We start from the raw sequence: 22797 nt of genomic DNA on the forward strand, positions 1-22797 counted from the left end.
GGGATCATGATTCTGTCTCTCAGTGGAATTGTTCCTCCTTCTCCTGGACCGAATTGTGTTTCCCAAAATGTATGTCCATCACAGAACCTCAGAATGTGGCCTTATTTGGAAAGAAAATCTTTGGGGATGTCAATAAAATGTCCGGTGTCCTTAAAAGGCCCTGTGAGGACCCAGAGACACAGAAAGAGAGGGAAGGAGGCCATGGGAAGGTGTGGGCAGACGTCAGGGCGATGCTGCTGGAAGCCAAGGAAGGCCTGGAACAGCTGGCAAAGGCCTGTACCTGGTTAGACTGGTGACCACCGTCGTTCTCGGAGATCCTTCTGCGCACACCAGAAAGGAGTGTTGAGTGGAGATGTGGGGATCACCACCCCCTGCATCTTTCTAGTGCTGTTGGTGGCATTAATCTCAGCAGACCCTCCAGAGGTGGGGTGCTGCTTGTGATGGACTATTTTCCTACACAGAGACAATTCTAGTGACTTCCATTGGCCTTTTGGCACCATAATGCCCCTCACTCCACTGGTCAGGAGACCAGTGTGGGGGTCCTGCCCATTGCTGAGTCTGTCTATTCTGATGACGGAATCTGGAACTGGGGACACGCCCACCTATAGGATGTGCTCGGGAACCACTGGACTCCATGAGGGATGAACCTGAGCTAAAAGGCCATCGATCATCTGACCTCCTTAAGTTTCTGCTCCAACCGGTGGACCACAGTGATGTTCTAGGCCTCCAGAATTAATGGCAGTGAGGAGCCAGTGTTGAGTAACTCCCAGATTACTTCCTTCTCTCAAGGGCACAGTCGCCTGGTGAAAGCTGTGGGCTCCTTCGGGCGAAGGCTGGGAGATAAACTACCAGACACATTTTTTCCCAGGGAAGCAGGTCCTTCCTCAAGGGGCCCCAGCCCCCTTTATCCTAGGAGTCCTGAGTCTGTAAACTGGCTTAAGTCTGGGAGTTGATGGAGGAGGCGTAATTCTCTGCTTTGGTGATTCAAGTGAGACTGCTGTTCACTCGACCAAGGACTCGTCCGCTCATCCAGACCCAATAAGACTTGAGTAGACTGTCTGCTTCTCTCTTTCCAAGGGATAAATACCGTGAGCAGCCAGCCAACACCCAGTTCTATGACCGTCAAAACGTTCTGATTTCTGTTTCGGCACTGCTGTCCATTGTGGTGACCGAGGCTGCCTTGTCTTTGGTGATTAAGTGCCACCTGGTCCCCGCCACTCTGGGACCTTTCTCCGGTTGCATTTAGGGATACGGCCAAGTGGTACTACCTCCCACCATGCTTTCTGGCCTACAGAGAGGAGCAACCCAGAGCTCTGCAACGATGCCGGGCCCCCACCCTCATTAAAAAATTTTTTAAATTTATTTATCTTTAGAGGGGAAGGGAAGGAGAGAGGAAGAGAAACATCAATGTATGGTTGCTTCTCATGCATCCCCTGCTGGGAACTGGCCTGCAACCCAGGCATGTGCCCTGACTGGGAATCGAACCTCGATCACCTGGTTTGCAGGCCCGCACTCAATCCACTGAGCTACACCAGCCAGGGCGCCCCTCCCTCATTTATTCCTCACGTAGGTCATGGTGGAACTTGTGACCTTCTGACTCTCCTGGGATGGGTGGGAGATCTTGGGTTACTCGTTCCCTCTAACCTCCCTGACACCCCGAGCCTTCGAAAGTCTCCCTGTGCTGTGTTCCAAGGTCGTTCTCTCATGTCACTGTCGTTCACTATAGACCAGCTTTTAGTCCATGTCTCAGCCGAGTGCCAACCAAACCCTCACTCCTCATGCTGAATCCATATTCCACAGCCTCTGCTTACGGGCCTGTATTAGCACGTTCCCCCTGATCCAGCTCTCTGTGCCTTCGGTCATGACCTCGCACCCTTACCCCTTACCACCACCACCCCCCCCCCCCGGCCCCAGATATTTGTTTGTATCAGCTGGAGAAGCCACGCTGTTCTCTTGGTGCACATCGCTCCTGGAGGCCTGCTGGGGCTTGAGCGGGGATTACAGGACTAGGAGGTGGACGGTGGGGATGGAGCAGATCCTGAGAAGAGTCGGAGGTGTCTTTCAACGTAAGTGCCTCAGGGGGGCGCCCACAGTTCTTCAGACAAAGGGTTCACTTCCTTAGGAGAAGGTGTGAAGGCTGCTTCTGCAGACCCGGAAGCTCTCTCCCTTGTCAGCCTGGAGGGGCGTGGCTTCTCGTCTCCCTCTTGGCTGTGTAGAGGATAGTCATCTCCATCGTTTATTATGTACAATGTCACTTCTAACTTGGTGTGCCCAGTGAGGTGCTCACAGTAACGTCCGTGTTCCCCCAGCCCTTTCATGGCAGTGGGCGGGGGGGGGGGGGGGCTGCAGACCTGGCCACACCCCCCTTTACGCACATCACATCTATTAAAGACCCCCAAAGTCCTCCAGTGAAGAAACCTATGAATCTGGCTGAACCCGAGGTTCCCAAACTTATATGACCATGAGCTCATCTCGGGGAGTGTTTCTCCTATAGAAACAAGACTTTAAAAAAATCTTGGAGAATGCAGACTTTAATAAGCAGCTATGGCCTGAGCTGAAATTTGGAGATTTTTTTTGTGCATTCTTAGCTGTTTAATTGTTGCTTAATAATGAAGATCCAGCCCTGACTGGTGTGGCTCAATGGGTTGGGCATCATCCCCACAAACCGAAAGGTCACCAGTTCGATTCCCAGTCAGGACACATGCCTGGGTTGAGGAACGGGTCCCTGGTTGGGTGCGTGAGAGGCACAGCTGATCATCCAATGCTTCTCTCTCTCTTTCTCCCTCCCTTCCCCTCTCTCTAAAATAAGTAAAATCTTTAAAAAAATTAATGAAGATCCAAACCAATATTTTCCTAAGTGTTCATAGAATGCAGTGCATTACTCTACTGCATCAGTAACTGTTGTGGAAGCTTTGACATTTCTGCCATGGTCCCCCCCCGTGCCCCCCCCACACCAGCAGCATGGTAAGCCTTATCCGTTTGTGGTCCAGAGGGCCCCCCTCTGTCCTAGTGGGGCTCGAGCCAATCTGAAAACTTGTCAGCTGTCCTCAGGAGCACCTTCCTGGACCTATTTTGGGCCCATGGAATCTGGAATTCAATCCTCACAACCTGACATCCTGGGAAGAGAGGCCTCACTCCTGTAGCAATGAGACAGGTGCCAGCAGCCGCCTGGGGTGCCAGGCCCCTCGCCAAATGGCGGTCCCCTCCTCTGAAATGAATTAGCCTTTTCCACCCAAGACGGTGAAAGGGCCTTGGCGTTTGGAGATGTGTTTTTGTGCAGGGAAGGGAAGCAATTTCGTCCCAGTCATTTCTGAGTGGGTGAGAGAACGAGAGTGTGTTCTAAATGGGTCACAGGAAGTTGTGGAAAGCTGATGAAAACGAGAAGTTTCACGTGAGGTCAGGCTGAGTGAGACTGTAGTGAATTTTAAAAGTGAAGCCAAATAGCAAAAGCCAGCCCATGCAAATGCCTGGTGTCTCCCCGCTGTTAAATAGGACTGTTGGCCTGCTACTGACCCTATGGAAAGGTTTTCTGCCCAGAAAGCAAAGATTGTGTTTTATGAAGATAATTTTGTTTTATGTTGTCTTAATCATGTCTTTAATTGCTTAATAATCTCAACAGTAAGAACTGAGTCATGAAGCCTTGGCTGGTGTAGCTCAGTGGATTGAGTGCGGGCCTGCGAACCAGGTGATCGAGGTTCGATTCCCAGTCAGGGTACACGCCTGGGTTGCAGGCCAGTTCCCAGCAGGGGACTCATGAGAGGCAACCATACATTGATATTTCTCTCCTTCTCTCCTTTCTTTCCCCTCTAAAGATAAATAAATAAATCTTAAAAAAAAAGAACTGAGTCATGAGAATATTTATGCAAACTTCTGTATTTGTGTATGAAGTCTCTGGCCACTTTGGTTAAATGATTAAGTATTGCTTCATATTGACTTATGATCCTGTTTAGTCAAATGTCCAAACTTTCTGACATATTTTGACAAAAGTCCAAAAATTTAGATTATAAATAGAGTCTGAACCTGAAAATGACCCGGAAGTATTTCAGAAGATGGGCCATCTCAGGAGATTCATTTTCTCTCCTTATTAAAGAGAGGTACCAAAATAATTAGGTCTACTTAATATGCTAGAATTACACAGGAAGCTTTGTAAAATAAGGATAAAAGATTTTACTTACTTTTAGAGAGGGGAAGGGAAGGAGAGAAACATCAATGTGTGGTTGTCTCTCACACCCCCTCAATGCAGACCTGGCTCTCAACCCAGGCATGTGCCCTGACTGGGAATCGAAATGGAGACCCTCTGGTTTGCAGGCCTGGGCTGAATCCACTGAACCACATCAGCCAGGGCTATGTTGTACTTATGTGTGTGCTAAGTATTCCAGAAATCTGTGTGGAATTCCTGAAAATCTGAGATGCCCAGAGGCCCTTCTGAAATACCTCAAAGTTAAGACAACCAGAGACACCCCAGCTACCTGCCTTCAGAACTCAGGGACCAAGGTTATCGTCCACTCCAGTGATTAACCTTCGATTCTCTTGTGTTGCCATAGAGATGCTTCCTAGGAACCACCCAATGGCTGCTCCGCAGGCTTCGGTGTGGGAGCCCACTGGTATCACTGCCTCCAGAAATGAGGCACCGCTCTCATCAGACCGAACTCTTCTCAGGACTGAGCCTGGTTGAATGAGGCACAGGACAGTCTACTACCCCAACTTCTGGAACACAAAACTTCCGGGCAAGTTTCCCGGGAAAGTGCCACGGGGGTTTGGTGCCCGTGGCCCCGAGACATGCCTGTGTGGTCTGCCGGCTGTTCTGAGCCAAAGGCGACTCCAGCTGCAGCTCAAGAGAACCTCCCCCCCCACCCCCGCTTAGATACCAGGAGGAACTTGAGTTGGTGGTGCCCTTGCCCATAACAGGTTATCAGAGAGAACTTCTTTTGACCTTTCTCTAGGGGTCCAAAGTTCCATTTATAACATCAAAAGTCATGTTCTTCTTCCCATCCTGCAGTGGCCCTTTGAAGCGCCCCCCAGTGTGTATGGCCCCATCTCTAGCTCAGGATGTCTCATGTGCCTCAATCCTCCTCTGTCTCCGAGCCTCTCACGCACGTGGGAATGTGAGGTCTCTGTGACCTTGTGGTTCGCAGGCCAGCACTCAGTCCACTGAGCCATACTAGCCAGGGTAAAGCCAGGGCTATTCAAATCAGAAATGGGCACAAACACAAGTATTGGGTTGGCCAGAAAGTTCATTTGGTTTTTTCTGTAAGATGGCTCTATTAGCACTTAGTTGTCTTTCACTTCACTCAAAACAATTTTGTTAGATTGTACTGTGACAGCTGCCATATCAGTGTGCATTAAAAAAACAACTTATCGAAGTTGAATTTTTGTGCAGCCATTTTAAGGATGGAAGAAAATCCGGAACATTTTCAGATTATGCTGAAAATGCAACTGAAGTGCAAACGAAGATTTGTGCAGTGTATGGAGAAGGTGCTGTGACCGATCAAATGTCAAAAGTCATTTGCAAAGTTCCTTGGTACTACTGATACTTTGGGCAAATAACTTTGCCGTGGGGCTGCCTTATGCATTAGAAGATGTTTCAGCAGCACCCCTGGCCTCTCCCCACTAGAAGCCAATAGGGGGCGATAGCCGACATACTCAAAATATCCAAATCAGTAAGGTAATTGGTGAAAGTAAAAAGTATGTGTTTTATTTTACAGAAAAGAACTTAATGGACTTTTTGGCCAACCCAATCTATTCCTAGTAAATTAAAACGTTCACGGCCTTACCTGGTCACACTTCGTTAGCACCAACATCCTGTTATAAAAAGCAGTACCTTGGCTGCGGGGCATCTGGTGACAACGGGCCCAGAATAAACCGCTGAGAATCTCCGCCAGGATCATTCATAGTAAAACTTTATTGAACGAAAACCCCAGCAGAGGTGTCCACCTCTGCAAAGTTCCCCCTTGGTTTAAAGTAAAGCAGTGCATTTTAAAAAGCAGTTATACAGAAGTCTTTCCTAGAAAAGTCCTGCTAAAACATATCTAGCAATTTCATTGATTATATAAAGTAGTACACTTAGTGTAATTTGAACATTCCAACAGGAATCGAATCGTCCCAGCAGAACCGCTTCTGCCTCTAAGACGTCCACGCACAGACGCACATGCAGACACGCACATCTGGACAGGCCCTCAGGCACAAGCATGCGACACCAACGCCCCCCTATGTACAACGCCTACGAAACTACGCACAGTATGTATGAAAGCTCTTCAAAATAAAGACATGAGAAGCCGCGGGCATGGTTTTGTTCAGCAATTTGTATCATGGCTTCACGTCTCTCTTTCTGCTTCTGCTCATCACAAAAGCACAGCGCCTCCTGTTGACTGGTTCCCAACCCGGTGCCATTGCCACGTCCAGGTGAGGAAGTTTGACTGGAGTCCAACGACCCCGTCTACGTGTGTCCAAGCCTCCAGCACCCTGTGAGCAAACAGTATCAGTTTGCTATGGCTGGTGGGCCTTCCGGAAGGAGAGAGGCAAAGAAAGTCTTGAAGACGAGCCACGCTGTGCTCATAAACGAAGGGCTGGTCTGCTGGCCACCCGGTACGTCCCTGTCTGGAGGGAGATGGTTGGGGTCTTCGCGTTCAGGATCGGGCCCTTCCTGCAGGTAAGGAGCCACAGTGAGAAAATAGGCAGGCCCGCAATGAACACCAAAAGACACAGGGCGACGGCAGAGGAAATGCCGGGTCCCTCTTGCCCCTGGCAAAGCAGCCAGGCCGGCGGGACCCCAGGGAACGGTGTGCTGGCTGGTGTTTTCTGGGCTCTCCACGGCACAGCCGCGCTGGTGACATGGTCGGAGCTCTGACTATCCCCAGCAGCAAGTATCAGAATAAATCAAATGACCAGATCTCCCGCTATTATTAAATAAGTCATTAGGTTAACCTCCTCAGTAATACGGACATTCTACGTCTGGCAATGTTATGAGTTAAACTAAAAATGGAAACCCAGCATTCTAAAACAGACACTAGCGTGCCAATTTACATTATAAAAGACTATCCTTTAGCGTTATGCATTAAAGTGCCTTATAAAAATTCTATTTCTGTGTGTTATTTTTCAGAAAACCTACTCCGAGGACATGACTGTGCTCTTGATCCTTCACTGGGGTAACTACCCACCAGCACTCGGTGTAACTAACACCTCAGTACAGACCACGGAAACTCCAGTTTGGGAGCTTAAAAATTTTATTTCAATATTCCCAAATGCAAATCACCATATGACAAAACACTTGATAGCTGCTACGATCTACTTATTGTTTTGAAAATAGCTACTGTTCTAAGAATAAATGGGAAAACACCTCGAGACAGAGAGCCTCAAAGTGGTAAACCACAGCACTGGCTACTGAAAGAGGAGGACCTCGAAGCCCCACACCTCCCATCCCGCTGGCCAGCCCCACCGCAGCTTCCTACCTGTAAGTTATTGTTGGGGTCCTGGCGGGCAGCTTCCTGAAGGGGACCCTCATTCGGGAAGTTCTGGGCCAGCCTCTGTCTAAACGGAAACCAGCCGACGTGATGCCTGCAGGGAAGCACACAGAAGTCCATCTCAGCTAACTTCACAGTGAGGTTTACACACGAGTTTAAGGCCTCTCGTCAGATAAGGTCCCCCGCACTCCCCCTCTCACCAGGAGCACCCCAGTTAGAAGCTCACTGCAAGGCCCATCTGTGGAGACACTCTGTCCACCATCCCCTAGACTCCCTTGCTGGCCCACCGGGGTCTTAAAGGCGGGGGCCTGTGATCATTCACCATCGGACACCCAGCCACCTAAACGGCCGGCACATAGCACGTGCTCAGTAAGTGCCGGAGTCACCGCCGTGAAGGGTGATTTGGACTCGGAGGGAGAAAAGGAGAGCAAATCCTCTGCTTACAGGTACATAACCACAGTGGCTGCCATGACCATGAGGAATCTGCTCAGGGAGGAGTAGAAGTAGAGGATGCTGAGGAAAACGGAAAATGTGGCTGCTGAATAGGTCCAGTCCAACCAGTCTCGATTGATCTCATCATCTTCTTCCACGAGAGGGCCGCCTTGAGCATTCATCCGTAAGTTCTGATTGGCCCCGGGATTAACCACCACTGGAGCAGGATTCTGATTGGCTGGCTGGTTTTCTGCCGGAAACTGGTTGTGAATAGGGGCTGGAGCAGGTGCAGGGACCACAGGTATCTCTTGTGCACTTGGTGAGGGAACGAAAGTCCTCGACGCAGCAGTGGCCGCTAAACTGAAACAGAAATGGCAGAGGCAGACCGTTGAGAGCAAAGCACTGTGCGGACTGTGGGTCTCATCTGCTTATTGACACAGGGGTCCTTTACTGTGGAGAATTACGAGTGGGTACATACAAACTTAATCTTTTCTTTCACGTAGTAAAGAGCTTCTTCACTAGCAGTCATGCCTACACGCGTGACTTTCCTGCTTTTAGAAGCAGCAACATGTTAAATTTGGCCTGGAATGAAGCATCCAGGTCACTATGAGAGTATGGTGTCGTAGCAAATTAAACTTTTCTCCAAATGTTAAAGACACCCCATACTGAAAAGGAAGTGACGTATCCCATGTGAAGTCACCAGACCATGCGTTGGACAGCAACACCGCTGAGTCAACACGCAGACCCACTGGCAGGCAGCACTCGCAGCTACTCTGCTGGGGAGCACCCCCTACGGTACAGGTCACCGGTGGCCCCCCCCACCCTGGGGCACCCCGACCGCCCCCCACAGGCAGGGAAGCACTCACTACTGCATGTAGTACTGCCGGGCGTACATCTGCTGGAACCAGGAGAGCTGCAGCCACCCGTAGGTTGCGTAGCCCGAGAAGCCAGGCCCCAGGCCTTGGAACGCCAGCTGGGCAGCTTCCGGCCTACGGAAGATGATTTTAAAGGACACTTTGAGTTGGTTTAGTTCAGGTAAGTGAGGACTGAGTTCCAGCAGCTGTATAACTCGAGCACAGAAAGGGCTGGCTGACAAGCCCTCCCACGTGGTCCCCGGGCAACACAAGGGCCCAGCACTGGGTGGTCACCATCACTGTGCCACCACTAGGACGTACAAACAAGCGGGACCTCCGCAGGCTAAGTGGGTTCCCACGCCCTCTGAGGACTTGCCGAGTCTCACTGCAGGTCTAAACCCACTGTTCATCCTTTACAAAGCCGCTCCAAAAAGCCACCTCCACCCAGAGCTTTTCCAGAAGGCTCCTCTCCTCCCACTAGCCGCTTTTCCCTGGCCTCTAGACCTGACTCTGCACGGGAGGCAGTGATGTGTGCATATGGCCTCGCCGGAGCATGCCCGCTGCCCTCCTGTGCCCTGTATAGGCTACTAGGCTGACCCCCAACAACCTGGAGGGGAGGGAGCTCTCCTCAGCTTTATAGAGAGGAGCCCCAAGTGTGGCTTGGGGAAGACAAGAGACTTATTCGCGTAAGGTAGCACTGAGCTAGGAAGCAGCGGGGCTGGATTTGAGAGCTGTTTATTTGACACCAAACCCATTTTTCTATCATGCAACACAGCCTTAAACTGCCCAGGCCAGCACAGGGGGGTCACAAGGGGGGCCTTGTGAGCTGCACATGGCGAGCTCTGCTTCACAGAACGGAAACTAAGAACTGCATGAAGACCAGGAGTTGGCGAAGTGGTCATCTCTGCTGGGCAACTCATTTCTTCCTTAAACAAAGTCACGTCACTGGCTGCTCAACACATACTTGCTGAATGGAATCATCAAGTTTCACTCCAGTGGCGTTCACAACAGTCAGATATGGGCCTCCATGCTCAAGTGGTACAGTCAGGGTAAGGAACAGGTTTTAACTGTTTCTATCCTATCCAGTTTACATGTTGACAGTCTTCTAACCAAATTCCATTCCTGGGGTATTTCCCACACCAGTAGGTCTTGGTGTGATGCAGTTTGTAACCACTTAAAAAACTACAGTGCATGGAAATGAGAGGAGAGTGAAATGCTTTTGTTGGCTCTGATGATGACACTGCCGATATGCCAGGTAACCAAGAGGTTTTCACAATGGCCCTGGCTGGTGTGGCTGACTGGGCGCCAGCCTGCGAGCCAAAGGCTGCTGGTTCAATTCCTGGCTGGGGCACATGCCTGGGTTGTGGGCCAGGTCCTAGGTTGAGGGTACGTGAGAGGCAACCACACATGGATGTTTCTCTCCCTCGCTTGCTCCTTCCCTTCCCCTCTCTCTAAAAATAAAATCTGTTTTAACAGAAAGGTTTTTATGTGACACACTGAGTATGTCACAAGAAAACACGATGTCGGGGAGTAACTCACACCTTCTGGGGGAAGAGGGGTGGGGGACGGCAACACCGCGGCCGTTACGGGGCCGGGTGATGGCCATGTGGCGGTTCATCGTATACTTCTCCCCACTTCTGTGAAAATCTGAATTTTCCATGAACTAAAAAACACCCCAAAAAGCTCCTCATTCTGCACACACCCAGATTTATTAACAATCCCATGTTAGAAACTGAGAAAATGAGGGCAAAGGGGTTGGGGAATCACAAAATCCCAACCCGTGTGGATATATTATGTGTTCCCATAGGAGCGTTACAGCAAGGTGTTCCGAGAGCTACGAGATCCCAGTGTCTGGGCTTCCATCACTTCTGGCTTTTGCTCTAAAGGAAAAAGCAAATCGCTCTGCAGAAAATGGCCTTTTTCCCTGGTACCTTGGCAGAGCTTTGCTTAAAAGAGTCCCCTCCCCCCTTGTCAGCCAGTGTTCGGACAAGCCACCCAGCAAGGCAGCCGCACTAAACTCCTGCCCTGAGGCGAGCACATGCCAAGCACACCGGGCAGGAGGGGAAATGCCTCTCAGGACACGTCTCCACTCTCTGGTACGTTCCCGAGAGGCTGGGTAGTGATAAGAGTTAAACATAAAAGACCTTTAAAGAGAAACCCTTTGTACATTTTGAAGTTCCGTGACTACACCACGTAACCTTAACAGCTTATTCTTAAATCGATGCACATAATGCGCGTTCACGTGCACAAACCGGCTCCTGACTGGGACGCTCACCTGGAGATGGTCTCCCATGCAGAGGGAGGAAGGTGCCGAAGAGCCTCCCTCGGCCTTAACCCTTCACTGGAGGCATCCCCAGGGTGCTGTCCCTGATTAGAACCAGCAGGCTGCTCTGTGGATTCAGCAACCTAAGTACAGAGACCATGAACGTGAGAACAAAGGGTCTGATGCAACTCCCGGAAACCAAGCTAAGGGGGTGGTTTTGCTGTCAGTGGCTTATGTGCCCTGCCCAGACCACTAAACGTGCTAAGATTAAACAGATACAATGTCACGTAAAAAAAAAAATTCTGAAATTTGTTCAGCATGATTTCAATACACATTTCAATACACATATTTCATTCAGACTTTTTCCTATAGTAACGACACCATACTTTCATTAAAACCTTCCAAAGGAGTTATCATTGCTGAGAAGCTCCTTAATAATTAGTGCGCTGTGTATCTTACGGCTACCTTTACTAAATCAAGAAATTAAATTTGACCAACCAGATCTCCAAATGTAGCCCGACCAGCAAGCTTGACCCAGAGGGCAGGGTGCCTGGAACGCCACCCACCTAACCCCAACAACAGTGGGACTGTCTGCCACTGTCACAGTAAACCCTCACTTGTGTTGCTAACAGTTTCTAACCCTAACTCTTGCTGGGGAAGACACAAAACACGGCGCCAAAAAGGCCATCGAACCTCCCCTGAGAGCTCCATCCCACTTCCTTCCTTCCCACCCCAAGAGCCCGAGCCACACAGGCCCTCACGCTCAGGACAAAGCGGACGCACCCCTGCGCTGATCTCCGGTGTTTTCGAAGGACTCTTCACTTTGCACACCAGATGCAGGACGTGCCGGGCTTCCTGCTGAAGGCAACACAGAGGTACGTTAGGACCTGAATGCAGCCTGGTGAGAACTTGAAAGGGTTCCAGAGTGGACACGTACAAGACGTACCTTTGGAAGCAGGTCCCCGAGACACTGGTTATCCAGCAGCAGCTTCCCAGAGTAAATTAACCTCTGGTCCTCTGGACGCTGCCCATGCAAAGAAAGGGAAGCGGAGTCAGCACGTCGTCCCAAACACAGAAGACTGTTTCATCCAATTAATTTAAATGCCCCCACCAGCACCACAGGAAAACATTTCTTCGAAAGCCCGTATACAGAACTTTTATTTCGAAAGTGCTAAAGTTTACACCAGTCTCTAACACGTCAATACATTTAGGACGGCAAATGATCCCCATGCCCCCAAACCTGCACTGACCTACTGGACTCTCAGGAAAACTGCCTCCTGCCACTGAAAATGTAGGCGTGAGGGGTGGGGGGGCTCCTACAGCCCCTCACTCTAAAACTTGGGTTTAGCTCAGAGGAAATGCAAAGCACTCCCAGAGTCAGCTTCCCCCCAAAACCACCTACCACTGTCCCAAAATAACATGAAGCAGTTCTAGACCGAAGCCCTTGAAGAGACATCCCACAACCGCCCTGTGAGACGTGGCATCCCTGAAACGGACCTGCCCAAAGCCACCACCTGCGCAAGGCCAGATTCCAGCCCCTCTTCCCCATTTCAGTGATTTTAAAGCCACAGGGACTCCACATACTTTTATACGACTCTCCCTTTTGAAATTCTATTTCTAATTTCTTTTTTAAAATATTTTATTTACTTATTTTTAGAGAGAGGGGAAGGGAAGGGGAAAGAGTGGGAGAGAAACATCAATGTGTGGTTGCCTCTTATGTGTCCCCTACTGGGGACCTGGCCTGCAACCCAGGCATGTGCCCTCACTGGGAATCGAACCAGCAACCCTTTGCTTCACAGGCCCATGCTCAATCTACTGAGCTTCACCAGCCAGGTCTAATTCCTTTTAAAAACTGTGCTTAAAGATAGTGGCCTCAACTGTGGAAGTTAGGACACTGGCGATCCCCCACCCAGTGTGTTGGCCTGCTGTTGCCATGAAAACCAATGATGCAAAACTTGGAATCCAGCTGCACCTGCCAAGTAGCCCAAGATTATAAAGCGAGCAGTTTAAAACAAAATAATAACCACCCATTTACCTGCATAAACCCAGTTTTTCCCAACTGCGCAACAACAACAACAACAAAACTACATAGCTAAGTAGGATGCTGTGCTCACCACCGTTGCCACTGGTAGGTTTTATCAGCAAATGTTATCTCTGCATGTGACTTGGGGGTGGACCCTGCATCACATGAAAAAGTTCTGTGCTGGAGAAGGTTTGAAAACCACAGCTGCCTGCCATTTAAATTTTTTCCCATTAAAAGCCTAAATTGACACTCTTGTGTTTTCATCCAGGCTGAATTCGACAGAAAATTAAATGTTAAGCAAACAACTATCATAAAGTAAGGCTTCTCACATTAAAAAGAAAACATACACACAAATGAGTACTCTCCTGCCATAATTTTTAAACCCAAATTTGCATATCTGGGAGACCCATTATTGACAACTTGTGGGTCTTCACAGGAGTAATGCTCCTCCCCCAAGGAAAGCTCTCCTCCAGAACAGTCTCTTTCCAAATGACGCAACCCGAGAGGACACCTGCTTCGCCAATTTGTGTACCTGACAGCCATTCTCAAAACAACACCTGCTGTTTGGGTAAAACTGCAGAGTTCCCAGGTGAATGCACATTAGCAAGCAAATATCAAAAGAACTCAGAAGGAAAACTCTTGCACATGTGCCACTGAATAAACATGACAAACACCCTGACACATGCTGAAATTCCTCGGATAAGATGGAACAAATTCACAGCCCTTTCCCACCCTGATGCCCTCTCCCGTCTGGTGGAGAATTACACCCGTGGGCAGTGGAGAACACCGCTGACACTTACATAATGTGAGAGTGGAAAGTAAATACAGGAAGGTCCAACTCACAGCCTCAGTCACGTGGGAGGGAGGGAGGGAGGGAGGGGAGAAGGGTGATATTGACAGATGTGTCAACCAAAACAAAGCGAGGAAGTCTCTGGAGTTGAGGCACCAAAGCCTTAAACCCAGACTCAAGGAGACTCCTTCCGCCCAAGTCCCTCTATAAATCCCTCTTTATCAGAAAGTGTGCGGGCTCCTCCCCGGGACTCAGCAAAGGCTGGTCAGTCAAGTGTGGCAGGGAGGGGCTGTGGCGGGAGGTGGACAGGGAGAGGAAGAGCCACGTCTGGCTCCGGGTGTGGGACCTTAAGTACACACTGCCTGGGAGAGCACCATGTTTCTCTACCCAGTGGCCTTGGGGCTGGCACTTGCCCTCTCCTCTCCGCAGCGAGACGCTAGCTGCATTCAGAAAACTCTTTTGTTGTTGTTGTTGTTGCCGCATTTTTCTTTTTTCTATCCAGTGGAGGCAATCTTAACGAGGTACATTTAGCCACCCGCCCTGTCGTTTTGGGGGAAACAGAGGCTTGAAGGGTGAACTGACTCGCCCAAGGTCAAACAGCTGTTTCAACGTCTTGGCTAAGGCTGGCCACCAGATCTAGGGGGGCAGGAAAGGGGGTCTGGGGAGGTGGGGCAGGAGGGTGACAGCCGTAGGGATTGGGGAGGAAGAGAGGAGACGGGGGAAGGCAGCCCATCAGGAAGGCGGGGCAATGGTGGCCTAGGACCAGGAAGTGACAGCCACAGGGCCAGGAGAGGGGACGTCTTCGGAGGTCGGGAGGGAAAGGGAGACCACGGCCCTGCGCGAGGTGATCGGGTGTGTACCTAAGATCGGGGGAAGGCGCATGAAGGGAGAGGCTACAGAGAAGGGGGAGGCGGTCGCGGCTTCCCTAGGGGCACGCGAAGAGGCCGGGGTTAGGGAGCGCTGGCACCGGGGCCCCTCTTACCGGGCGCTCGGGGTAGACGCGGCTCAGGTGGGCCTTGAGGTGGCCCACGCTCCAGCTGCGGTCGCCGCTCAGCTCCAAGTCGCGGTGGCGCTGGTTGGGGCTCTTCACCAGCAGCGTGACGGGCTCGGGCTCAGGCTCGACCTCCATGTCGGCTGTGCAGTGGGCTCCGCTGCACTCGGAGAAGCCAGGCAGGCTGCACCGCAGCCTCCCGCAAACTCCGCAACGACGGTTCACGTCTCTGGGGCTCGCGCCCCCACCCTGCACTCTCTTTATAGTCAACCCGCGCCCGGTCCCTGCCTAAGGACCCCTGTGTGGCTGCCACCCGTTGGCTGAGGCAGAAGCCACTGCCCCGACGTGGCCCAATCGGAGGCCGAATCGGTGGGCGGAGGGGCGGGCCGAGCACGTGGGCGCGGCTGATGCAACCCGCCGCGATTGCGTCACCCAGCGTGGCGCCTGCACCCTAACTAGGGGTTCGGTGACCCTTCCTGGGTTCGCTGCAGTGCTCTGGACTGCTGCCTAGGTCTGGGAGCTCAGGGCGCCCTAGGCAGGGCCGTGCCGGCCGCCTCCCGGTTTGGCAGCCTCTGCAAATTGTTCCCTCACAAAGCAGCGCCCTGGCGTCAAGTCCTGCTTCCCCTTTCTGGTCCCCGAGAGGGACAGAGAGGGTCAGCGGGCCCTGCAGCCGGATGTTGCACGGAGGCTGCCCCACTTCTACCCTATTTGCGAGCCCACCCAGAAGGCTGTGCCCAGTGGGCAAGGAAGAAGCTGGGCATTTCTTCCTGGGACTGAAGGGATGGAGGCATCTGATCCAAAGGTGCCAGTTCATCTGTGGTCTTGGACTTGGACGTTACACCCTTGAGCGCGAGACATCACCCTATGAATGGCAAATAGGCCACAGTCCAGCTAGACCACGGAGACACTGGGAAAGGGCCCCATGTTGCTCACGGGTGCTTCTTTCAAATTGGGGCTGAGACAAGGAAGGCAGGATTCTCACGATTTAAAAAAATATGACCCCGAAGGCCTCTCTGAAGCAGGCCCTCCCTGCCTCCCTTCAGAAGGAAAAAAGGTCTTGAAAACCAGAACTGACAGTGCACCAGCCCCATGCGTGTTCCAGTCCCGTTGAGACATCTGGTTTTTAGGGGTGTGTCAGGAGCTTAGGGGCAGGATGGTAACAGGAGGAACTTGGTCTGGGTGGTGGGTGAAGGTCCGCAAACAGGGTGGCTTTGTTACCAAACGTCAGTTGGGGTCCCACAGCCCACCGCCACCCTCTAGGTAAACTTCCAGAGGCAAAGGTTTGGTAATAAAGGAGTCTTTATGCAAAATCACAGCGATATGGAAGCATCCCAAGGGTCTGTCAGTAGATAAATGAATAAAACGACTATGGGACATTGACACACTGGAATTGTATTTGGCCGGGGGAAAAGAAGAAAATTTTACCCTTTGTAAGAGTATGGATAGACCTGGAGAACATTATGCTAAGTGAAAGAAGCCAGTCAGAGAAAGGCAAGTACCATATGATTTCACTCATATGTGGACTCTAATGAACCGAACTGACAAGCAAAACACAGACTCATAGACGGAGAACAGATGACAGCTAGTGTGTGCGGGGGGTGGGGGGGGTGCGGTTAAGGGGTGGAGGGATTGACAAAAAGGAAAAAGGACTCATGGACATAGACAACAGTAAGGTGATTGCAAGGTGAAGGGGCATATAAGGTGACTAAATGGTTGGAAAAACCATAAAGAGTACATAAAAATATTTTTAAACTTCCCAATTTTGGAATAACAGCTCTCTACTGCATTAGTCACTTAAGCCCATCAATTAAGGCTAAACTACCTCTTTTTAAAAAATATTTTTTTATCTTTAGAGGGGAAGGGAAGGAGAGAGGGAGAGAAATATCAATGTGTGGTTGCCTCTCGTGGGTCCCCTACTGGGAACTGGCCTGCAACCCAGGCATGTGCCCTCACTGGGAATCGAACCTCGATCTTTGGTTCTCAGGCCCATGCTCAATCCACTGAGCTACGCCAGCCAGGGCAAGGCTAAACCGCCTCTTTAGTTGCAGCTTTAATCACTTAAGCCTATCAATTAAGGCTAAACTCTAATACCTGAGTTTTATCACGCCCCTTGTTAGTCTTAATTATCTTATTTCTATAGGCTTAGTTCACAAACTAAAACAAAAGACACAAAAGCTGCACAATTTCGGAGGAACAGGAAACTTCTACCCCAGAGCCCGTCCCCTCTAGAACACCCAAAGAAGAACGCCCTGCCGCCCTTAGCCAGGCCCGACCCTAGGCTGCCCCTGGCAAAATACCTTCCCATCCAAAATACTGTCTGTTTGGAAACGCAGGCAGCTGTGCATAGTCATCCAGGCATCCTCGAGGAAGAAGAGAGCCACCCTCTCTTTATTTCTGGGCACTCAGGAGGCATTTGGCTTCTCAGTCACCGGGTCCTAGACTGTGTACCATTGCCCCCTCCCCCGTGGTCTGATCAGATCTCTCTGTATCAGCCTGTAGGACCGAAATTTGCTTTTTCACAATACTGGGGGCTAGAAGTCTGAGATCAAGGTTTGGGGCAAGGTTGGGTCCTTCTGAGGGCCACGAGGGAGAGTCTGTTCAGGCCTCTTTTCCCATTTAGCTTCTGGAGGTTTGCTGGCCGTCTTTGGGTTCCTGGGTGTGTTGCTCTATCACCTCGCCTCTGCTTTCATGGTCACGGGGCTTCCTCCCGGTGTGTGTCCCTCTGGGCCGTCCGAGTCCCAGTTTCCTCCCTTTTTATTAGGACACTGGTTGTATTGGATTAGGGCCCACCCTACCGACCTCATCTTACTTTATTTTTTGCTTTGACTTTTATTACTACTTATTGGATGCTGCATTACCCCCAGGCCATCTTCCATTTCTTCTGGGGTCTCTTTTTCTTCTGTGTAGCCTCTTCTTCTGGTTTGAGGACAATCTGCTCTTTTCCAGCAGGACCCTCTCTGTGCGGCAGGGAGAACTCACACGTGGGCTGATCCCCCCATGAGCTCTGCATGTTTTGTGCTCCATCTGGGGAGCTTCGTTCACCTGGATGTGCTCAGTGACTGGGGAATCTAAATCCTTAAGTCCAACATCACTCTCTGCATTTTTAAGCATGTGCAGCAAGAACTTGGCACTTTTTGGGGGGAGGGCCACCGACCCAACTCCACCATTGTAACAACAGGAACACCACCTATTGCTCCTATAAAGTGACAGCCTTCAGGTGCCTGGTGGCCTTTTGAATATGCATACCCTTAACAGTCCGGGCAGTTCCACAAGTCTTCATAAAGTGAACACGAAGATTTGAACCTCTTGGTTCTCCTGACTTGGGGGGCTTTCTGGGTCAAGTGACGAGCGAACCATTTTCAGAGGTCCCCTCTGGCCGCTTTGGGGAAGAGCTCATCTTAATTTGATCACTCCCAAATACAATCACATGCATGGGTAGTGGGGTTAGAACGTAAAGCATCCTTTTGAAGGACGTGATTCAAACCATAACAGTTGGCCTTACGATAACACAGAACCTGGGGCAGTTTATTTTTCAGGCGTCCTTACATTAAGGAAGGAGGTAGAGGCTTTGGAGAGCAATTGTCCCTGTGTTCGCCTTTCTAGGACTGCTGTTTGGTCGGCGCAGAAAAACTGGCTCCATGGCCATGGCCCCTACCTTGGTTTAATGCTGCTGACGTGAAAATGCTGAACGACTTCTGAACAAGAAGCCCTGTGCTCTCCCTTTGTGGACACTCAAATGTGACTTTCTTACATCAGGATGACAGAAAATGACTGATTATGATCTGGTAATCTTGCCACCAGCTAGACACTGACCGATGGGGCCAGGCCAGATAAAACAAGCCAGAGGCCTTAGTGGGAGCAGCCAGGCAGGACACAACAGGTCCGTTGGGAAATTAAGTATGGCACACAGCCCGTGTCCTCTAGCCTGCAGTGACAAGCACCGGGGCCCTTACACGCACCCCTTCCACTCCGTATTAAGAGCGAGAGGGGAGTTTTCCCCCCAAGGGGAGAGGCATTCCACTTTCTGCATCTCCTCTGGGGTTGTGTCCAGGTGAGCCAGCCTCTGGAAAAGGTCCCTGGTGGTTTTGCCCGGAGCATCTTTAGAACAAACACTAAATTCAAGCCAATAAACGTGCCAGGAATAGCAGGATACACACGAGTGACCCCCGGTCTCCGTGACCTTAATGACCCCCGGTCTCCGTGACAAATAATGGGGACGATAAGACTGCACAAAAATACAGAAAGAAAAGACAACCCAAAAGTCTCCTACATTTCTGAAGGACTCGTGAGTACATGAATGGATTTTACTGAGGGGCGGAGAAGAGGGGAGCTAGAGAAAACTTGAAGGAAGAGGTAGCAAGAAGGGGAAGGGTGAAATTTGAATAAAAACAATGGTGGCAATCACCGGTGAGCCCCACAGGGACCTGTACACAGAACTTGCTTGGGCAAATATAGCTTCCGTGGTTAAGCTCATGGGCCCAGGGCCAGGCGGCCTGTTTTCAAACTCAGCTTTTGCTACTTCGGAGCTATGTGACCTTAAGCAAATTACTGAACCCCTCCGTACCCAACTTTCTCATCTTTAAAACAGGGAGGAAAAGAACAGTATCAATTTCAGAAGGCTGTTGTGAGGCTGAAATGGCAGGACATTGTTAAAGTTCCTGGGATACACCCAGACCTGGAGGAAGGGCTCAGGGAACATTAATGGTGACTGTTTATGGAACTACGAGTTTGGGCCGGGGCGGGGGGGGGGTGTCTTGAACCCGGCTCTGAAGCCTAACCTCCGAGGAACTCTTTTGTTTTTTTTAAAGAGAATTCCTGTGATACCAAGTACTGGCAAAGACGCGGAGACACCCGAACTCTCCTCTGTGGCTGGTAGGAGTATCAAGCGGGACACCCCCGTGGAAGTCATCTTGTGCAGGAAACCTCAAGGGGTGTGGCGGGTCAAGGCCGACCACTGGGCAGGCCATGGTGCACTTTCAGACTCAGCCCTTAGGCGGTGGAAGAATGTGCCCAGGGATCATTTACTCAGTAAGTTAGACATAGAGTGACCGTATGTATGACCCAGCAAGTCCGCTCCCAGGTGTAGATCGGAAAGAATTGAAAATGGGCGTTTGAACGGCAACCTGTCCATAAATATTCACAGTGGCCCTATTCACGAGCCAAAAGGTGGAAATGACTCAAATGTCCAGCAGCCAGCGAATGGATAAACACACGTGGCACATCCAATGCCATATAGTATTATACAGCCTTGTGAAGGAACGAAGCAGCCATACGTGCTACAGTGTGGATGATCCTTGAAATCATGCCCAGTGAAGGAAGGAAGACCCAGAGGCCACATAGCGTATGATTCTACTTATAGGAAATATCCAGAACCGGCAGATCCACGGGACAGAAAGCACATTAGTGGTTGCCAGGGGCCAGTGGGGAGTGATTGCCTAACAGGCCTGGGATTTCCTCTGGGGATGATGAAAATGTTCTGGAGCTAAATAACGGTGATGGTTACACACCACCATGAGTATAGTAAATTATATACTTTAAAAGAGTTAAATATTTAAAAAAGACATGTTTCAAAACCTACCTGGTTCTTTGTGTTCTATTGAATGTTATTTCCCAGCCTTCCCTCCAATGGAGAGAGGAACCCAAATAAACTAACCACCACCACACAACAAATCCTTCCAAATACCCCAAAAAGGGGCCTGGACCCTGGGCAGGGTAGGTGGGCGGTGGCTGCCTGGTTTGAGAAACTCACGGAGTAAATGCCTCACTTTGCCCGTGACTGCAGGGGCAGCCCACTCCAGGTCCAGGACGCTCCCTGGCTGCCTGGGTTCGGCTCCGGGGCAAAAATGACCCTGCTCTCCAGGCCTGCATCCTGGGCAAGGTCATGGCTGGCCGCTGAGGCCCAGGAAAGCTCAGAAGCCCACATTTCCTGTCCCATCCTAGCAACCTGCACCCCCTTTTCTGATTGCCGCCCAACATTTTACTCTAAAGAGAAGAGAGAAAACAACTCATTTGTTTTAAGATTCATAGCATCTCTTCATGAGCACATACTCTTCCCTGTACCGTAAGGGGAATTTTGATTGTGTGTTAGTTTCTTTTCCTTCTTCTCTAGCAAAACCCCCAGTGTCCCCAAGGTGGTTTCCAACTAGACCTGGCACTCAGGCAAAGAGGCAGAAGACGGCAGAAATCAGTCACAGGGACAGCCTTGTTAGCGGTGGGACTCGATCTCCTCCGTGACATTAATTTTGCCTGCTCAGCCCCCCTGTTCAACTCTGGGTGAGTTTTCCTCTCTCCCAGGCTACTCCACTGCCCCCTCTAAGCCTCCCATCCCCAGACCTGGCCTGGCCAGCCTTTCCCATGCCAGGTCACCTCAATCCCCACATCTTCAGGAGTCACCCCAGGTCTGGCTCCTTGTGCACAGGCACGTTCCCTGCGTCCCCAAACCTCCTCACAATTCACCGACCCCCACTTGTCTCCGAGACTGGACCCTTGAGCATCTCCCGTGTCATTTTGTAACTCTGGCATGAAAAACACTGTCTTTCATCCATGGGAGACTCTGCAGGCTGGCCACCCTGCCAGGTGGCTCTTCTCCAGGCTCCGCCCACACAGCATTTTTGGAAACGAAATTTGTTGTGGTTCCTTTTCAAGCAAGACACTCACGTCATGTTTTAGCTTTCGGTCACAGAACAAACCCTCCCTTCGAAGGGGCAGTTAGTTACCCATGAAGCTCCTGGCTGAGCTTTCCTGGGCCCCGTTTCTGTGAACACTGTTGAAGCTGGCAACTTTTTCCCCCCCTGTCATCCTGAGCTATATACAGCTACAAGCGAAACCTGGCTGTTTTGCATGTGTTTGGGGGCCACCCAGCCAGGTGGTTCTTCTGGAACACTCCAGCTGGTCTCATCTCTGTGAAACGCCCCTCTCCCTGCCCCCCCCCCCGGGCAGGTATGTCAAAAACAAAACAAAACCCAGTCCAAATGGGGCTCTGCTCGGGCTAATGTAGCCACAGCTCTCTGTGCCTTGGAGGTAGAGCTCAGGGAGCCTATTGGGTGAAAAATGGGGTGCATTGTGGTTCCCCTAAAGCCAAGATGAGTCGGGGCAGGAACTGAAGGAGAAGAGGAAATTGGAAGGGGAAGTTGGGTGCTAACTGGGCGGGGGACCCCAGGTGTGGGTTGGGGTGAGATAAGTGAGGAGCCCCTGCTTGGGGGGGGCTGGGGCGGCTGTGGCCTGGGCCCCCAGCCCTGATGATCGGCCTCTCTGCGGGTCAGGTTTTCCAAGCACAGATCGATGGGAGAACAACAGAGAAAATACTTCCCACCGCTAAAACTTACCAACACGGAGCATTTGATTGTCCAAGGGCACAGAGAGCCACGCTGTGGACTGAAATCTCTGAACTTCCCAGTGCCCAAGAGGTCCAACCACGACTTGGAGAGCCTTCGAGAAGCCCCAACCCCCCACCCCACATCACTCAGCAGGAAAGAAGGAAGTGGTGAGCCACGGGGTGGCAAGACCGAAAAATGTGTTCTCCATCCCACCCCCCAGCAGCTACAACACCGATCAGCCACGTGTGGCCCCAACCAGCTGGCCGGGGACGCCTGCTCTGGTCCCGCTCTCCCACTGCACAGACTGCGGCCCAGAGAGAGGAAGGGGTATATCGAGCTCACACAGCCAGTTGGGGGGGGGGGAGACGGAAACCGAAATCCAGCTCTCCCGGTGGCCAACCTGTGGCTCTTCCCACTACACCTCTCCACCCCTTGGTTTCAGGCAAGACTAAAAACCCAGGGAGACCTATAAAAACGGAAGAAAACATAGTGCCCGAGACACGTACAAGAGAAGCAGAGGGAAATAAGTCTCTCCATGAAATCTGCATGGAGCAAGCTGGCCACGTGACCTCTAGACCGCGTGGCAGCTCAGAGAAAAGTTCAGTCTGGGGTTGAAAAAGCAATCCACTTCAGAGTTTTTTTTCAAACCGCTTGGCAAAGCTGAAAAA

General features: G+C 51.0%; 1 protein-coding gene across 2 annotated transcripts; it reads right to left on the reverse strand.

The window, feature by feature from the left end:
- Positions 1 to 5879: 5879 nt before the first annotated feature.
- Positions 5880 to 15061, reverse strand: HERPUD1 (homocysteine inducible ER protein with ubiquitin like domain 1). Of its 2 annotated transcripts, none has more exons than XM_037041671.1 (8): positions 14805 to 15061; positions 11956 to 12033; positions 11793 to 11864; positions 11022 to 11152; positions 8759 to 8881; positions 7905 to 8252; positions 7449 to 7554; positions 5880 to 6643 (listed from the first exon to the last, which is right to left on the reverse strand). In XM_037041671.1, the coding sequence occupies exons 1-8, from the start codon at positions 14949 to 14951 to the stop codon at positions 6479 to 6481; spliced, it is 1170 nt and encodes a 389-aa protein (XP_036897566.1). In that variant the 5' UTR covers positions 14952 to 15061; the 3' UTR covers positions 5880 to 6478. The 2 variants fall into 2 exon arrangements, with proteins under 2 accessions (XP_036897566.1, XP_036897565.1); XM_037041670.1 differs by having other exon boundaries at positions 11793 to 11867.
- Positions 15062 to 22797: the final 7736 nt, after the last annotated feature.

This window comes from Sturnira hondurensis, unplaced genomic scaffold (assembly GCF_014824575.4).
Source record: "Sturnira hondurensis isolate 20B ecotype Veracruz unplaced genomic scaffold, ASM1482457v3 Scaffold0003090, whole genome shotgun sequence".
Lineage (NCBI taxonomy): Eukaryota > Metazoa > Chordata > Mammalia > Chiroptera > Phyllostomidae > Sturnira > Sturnira hondurensis.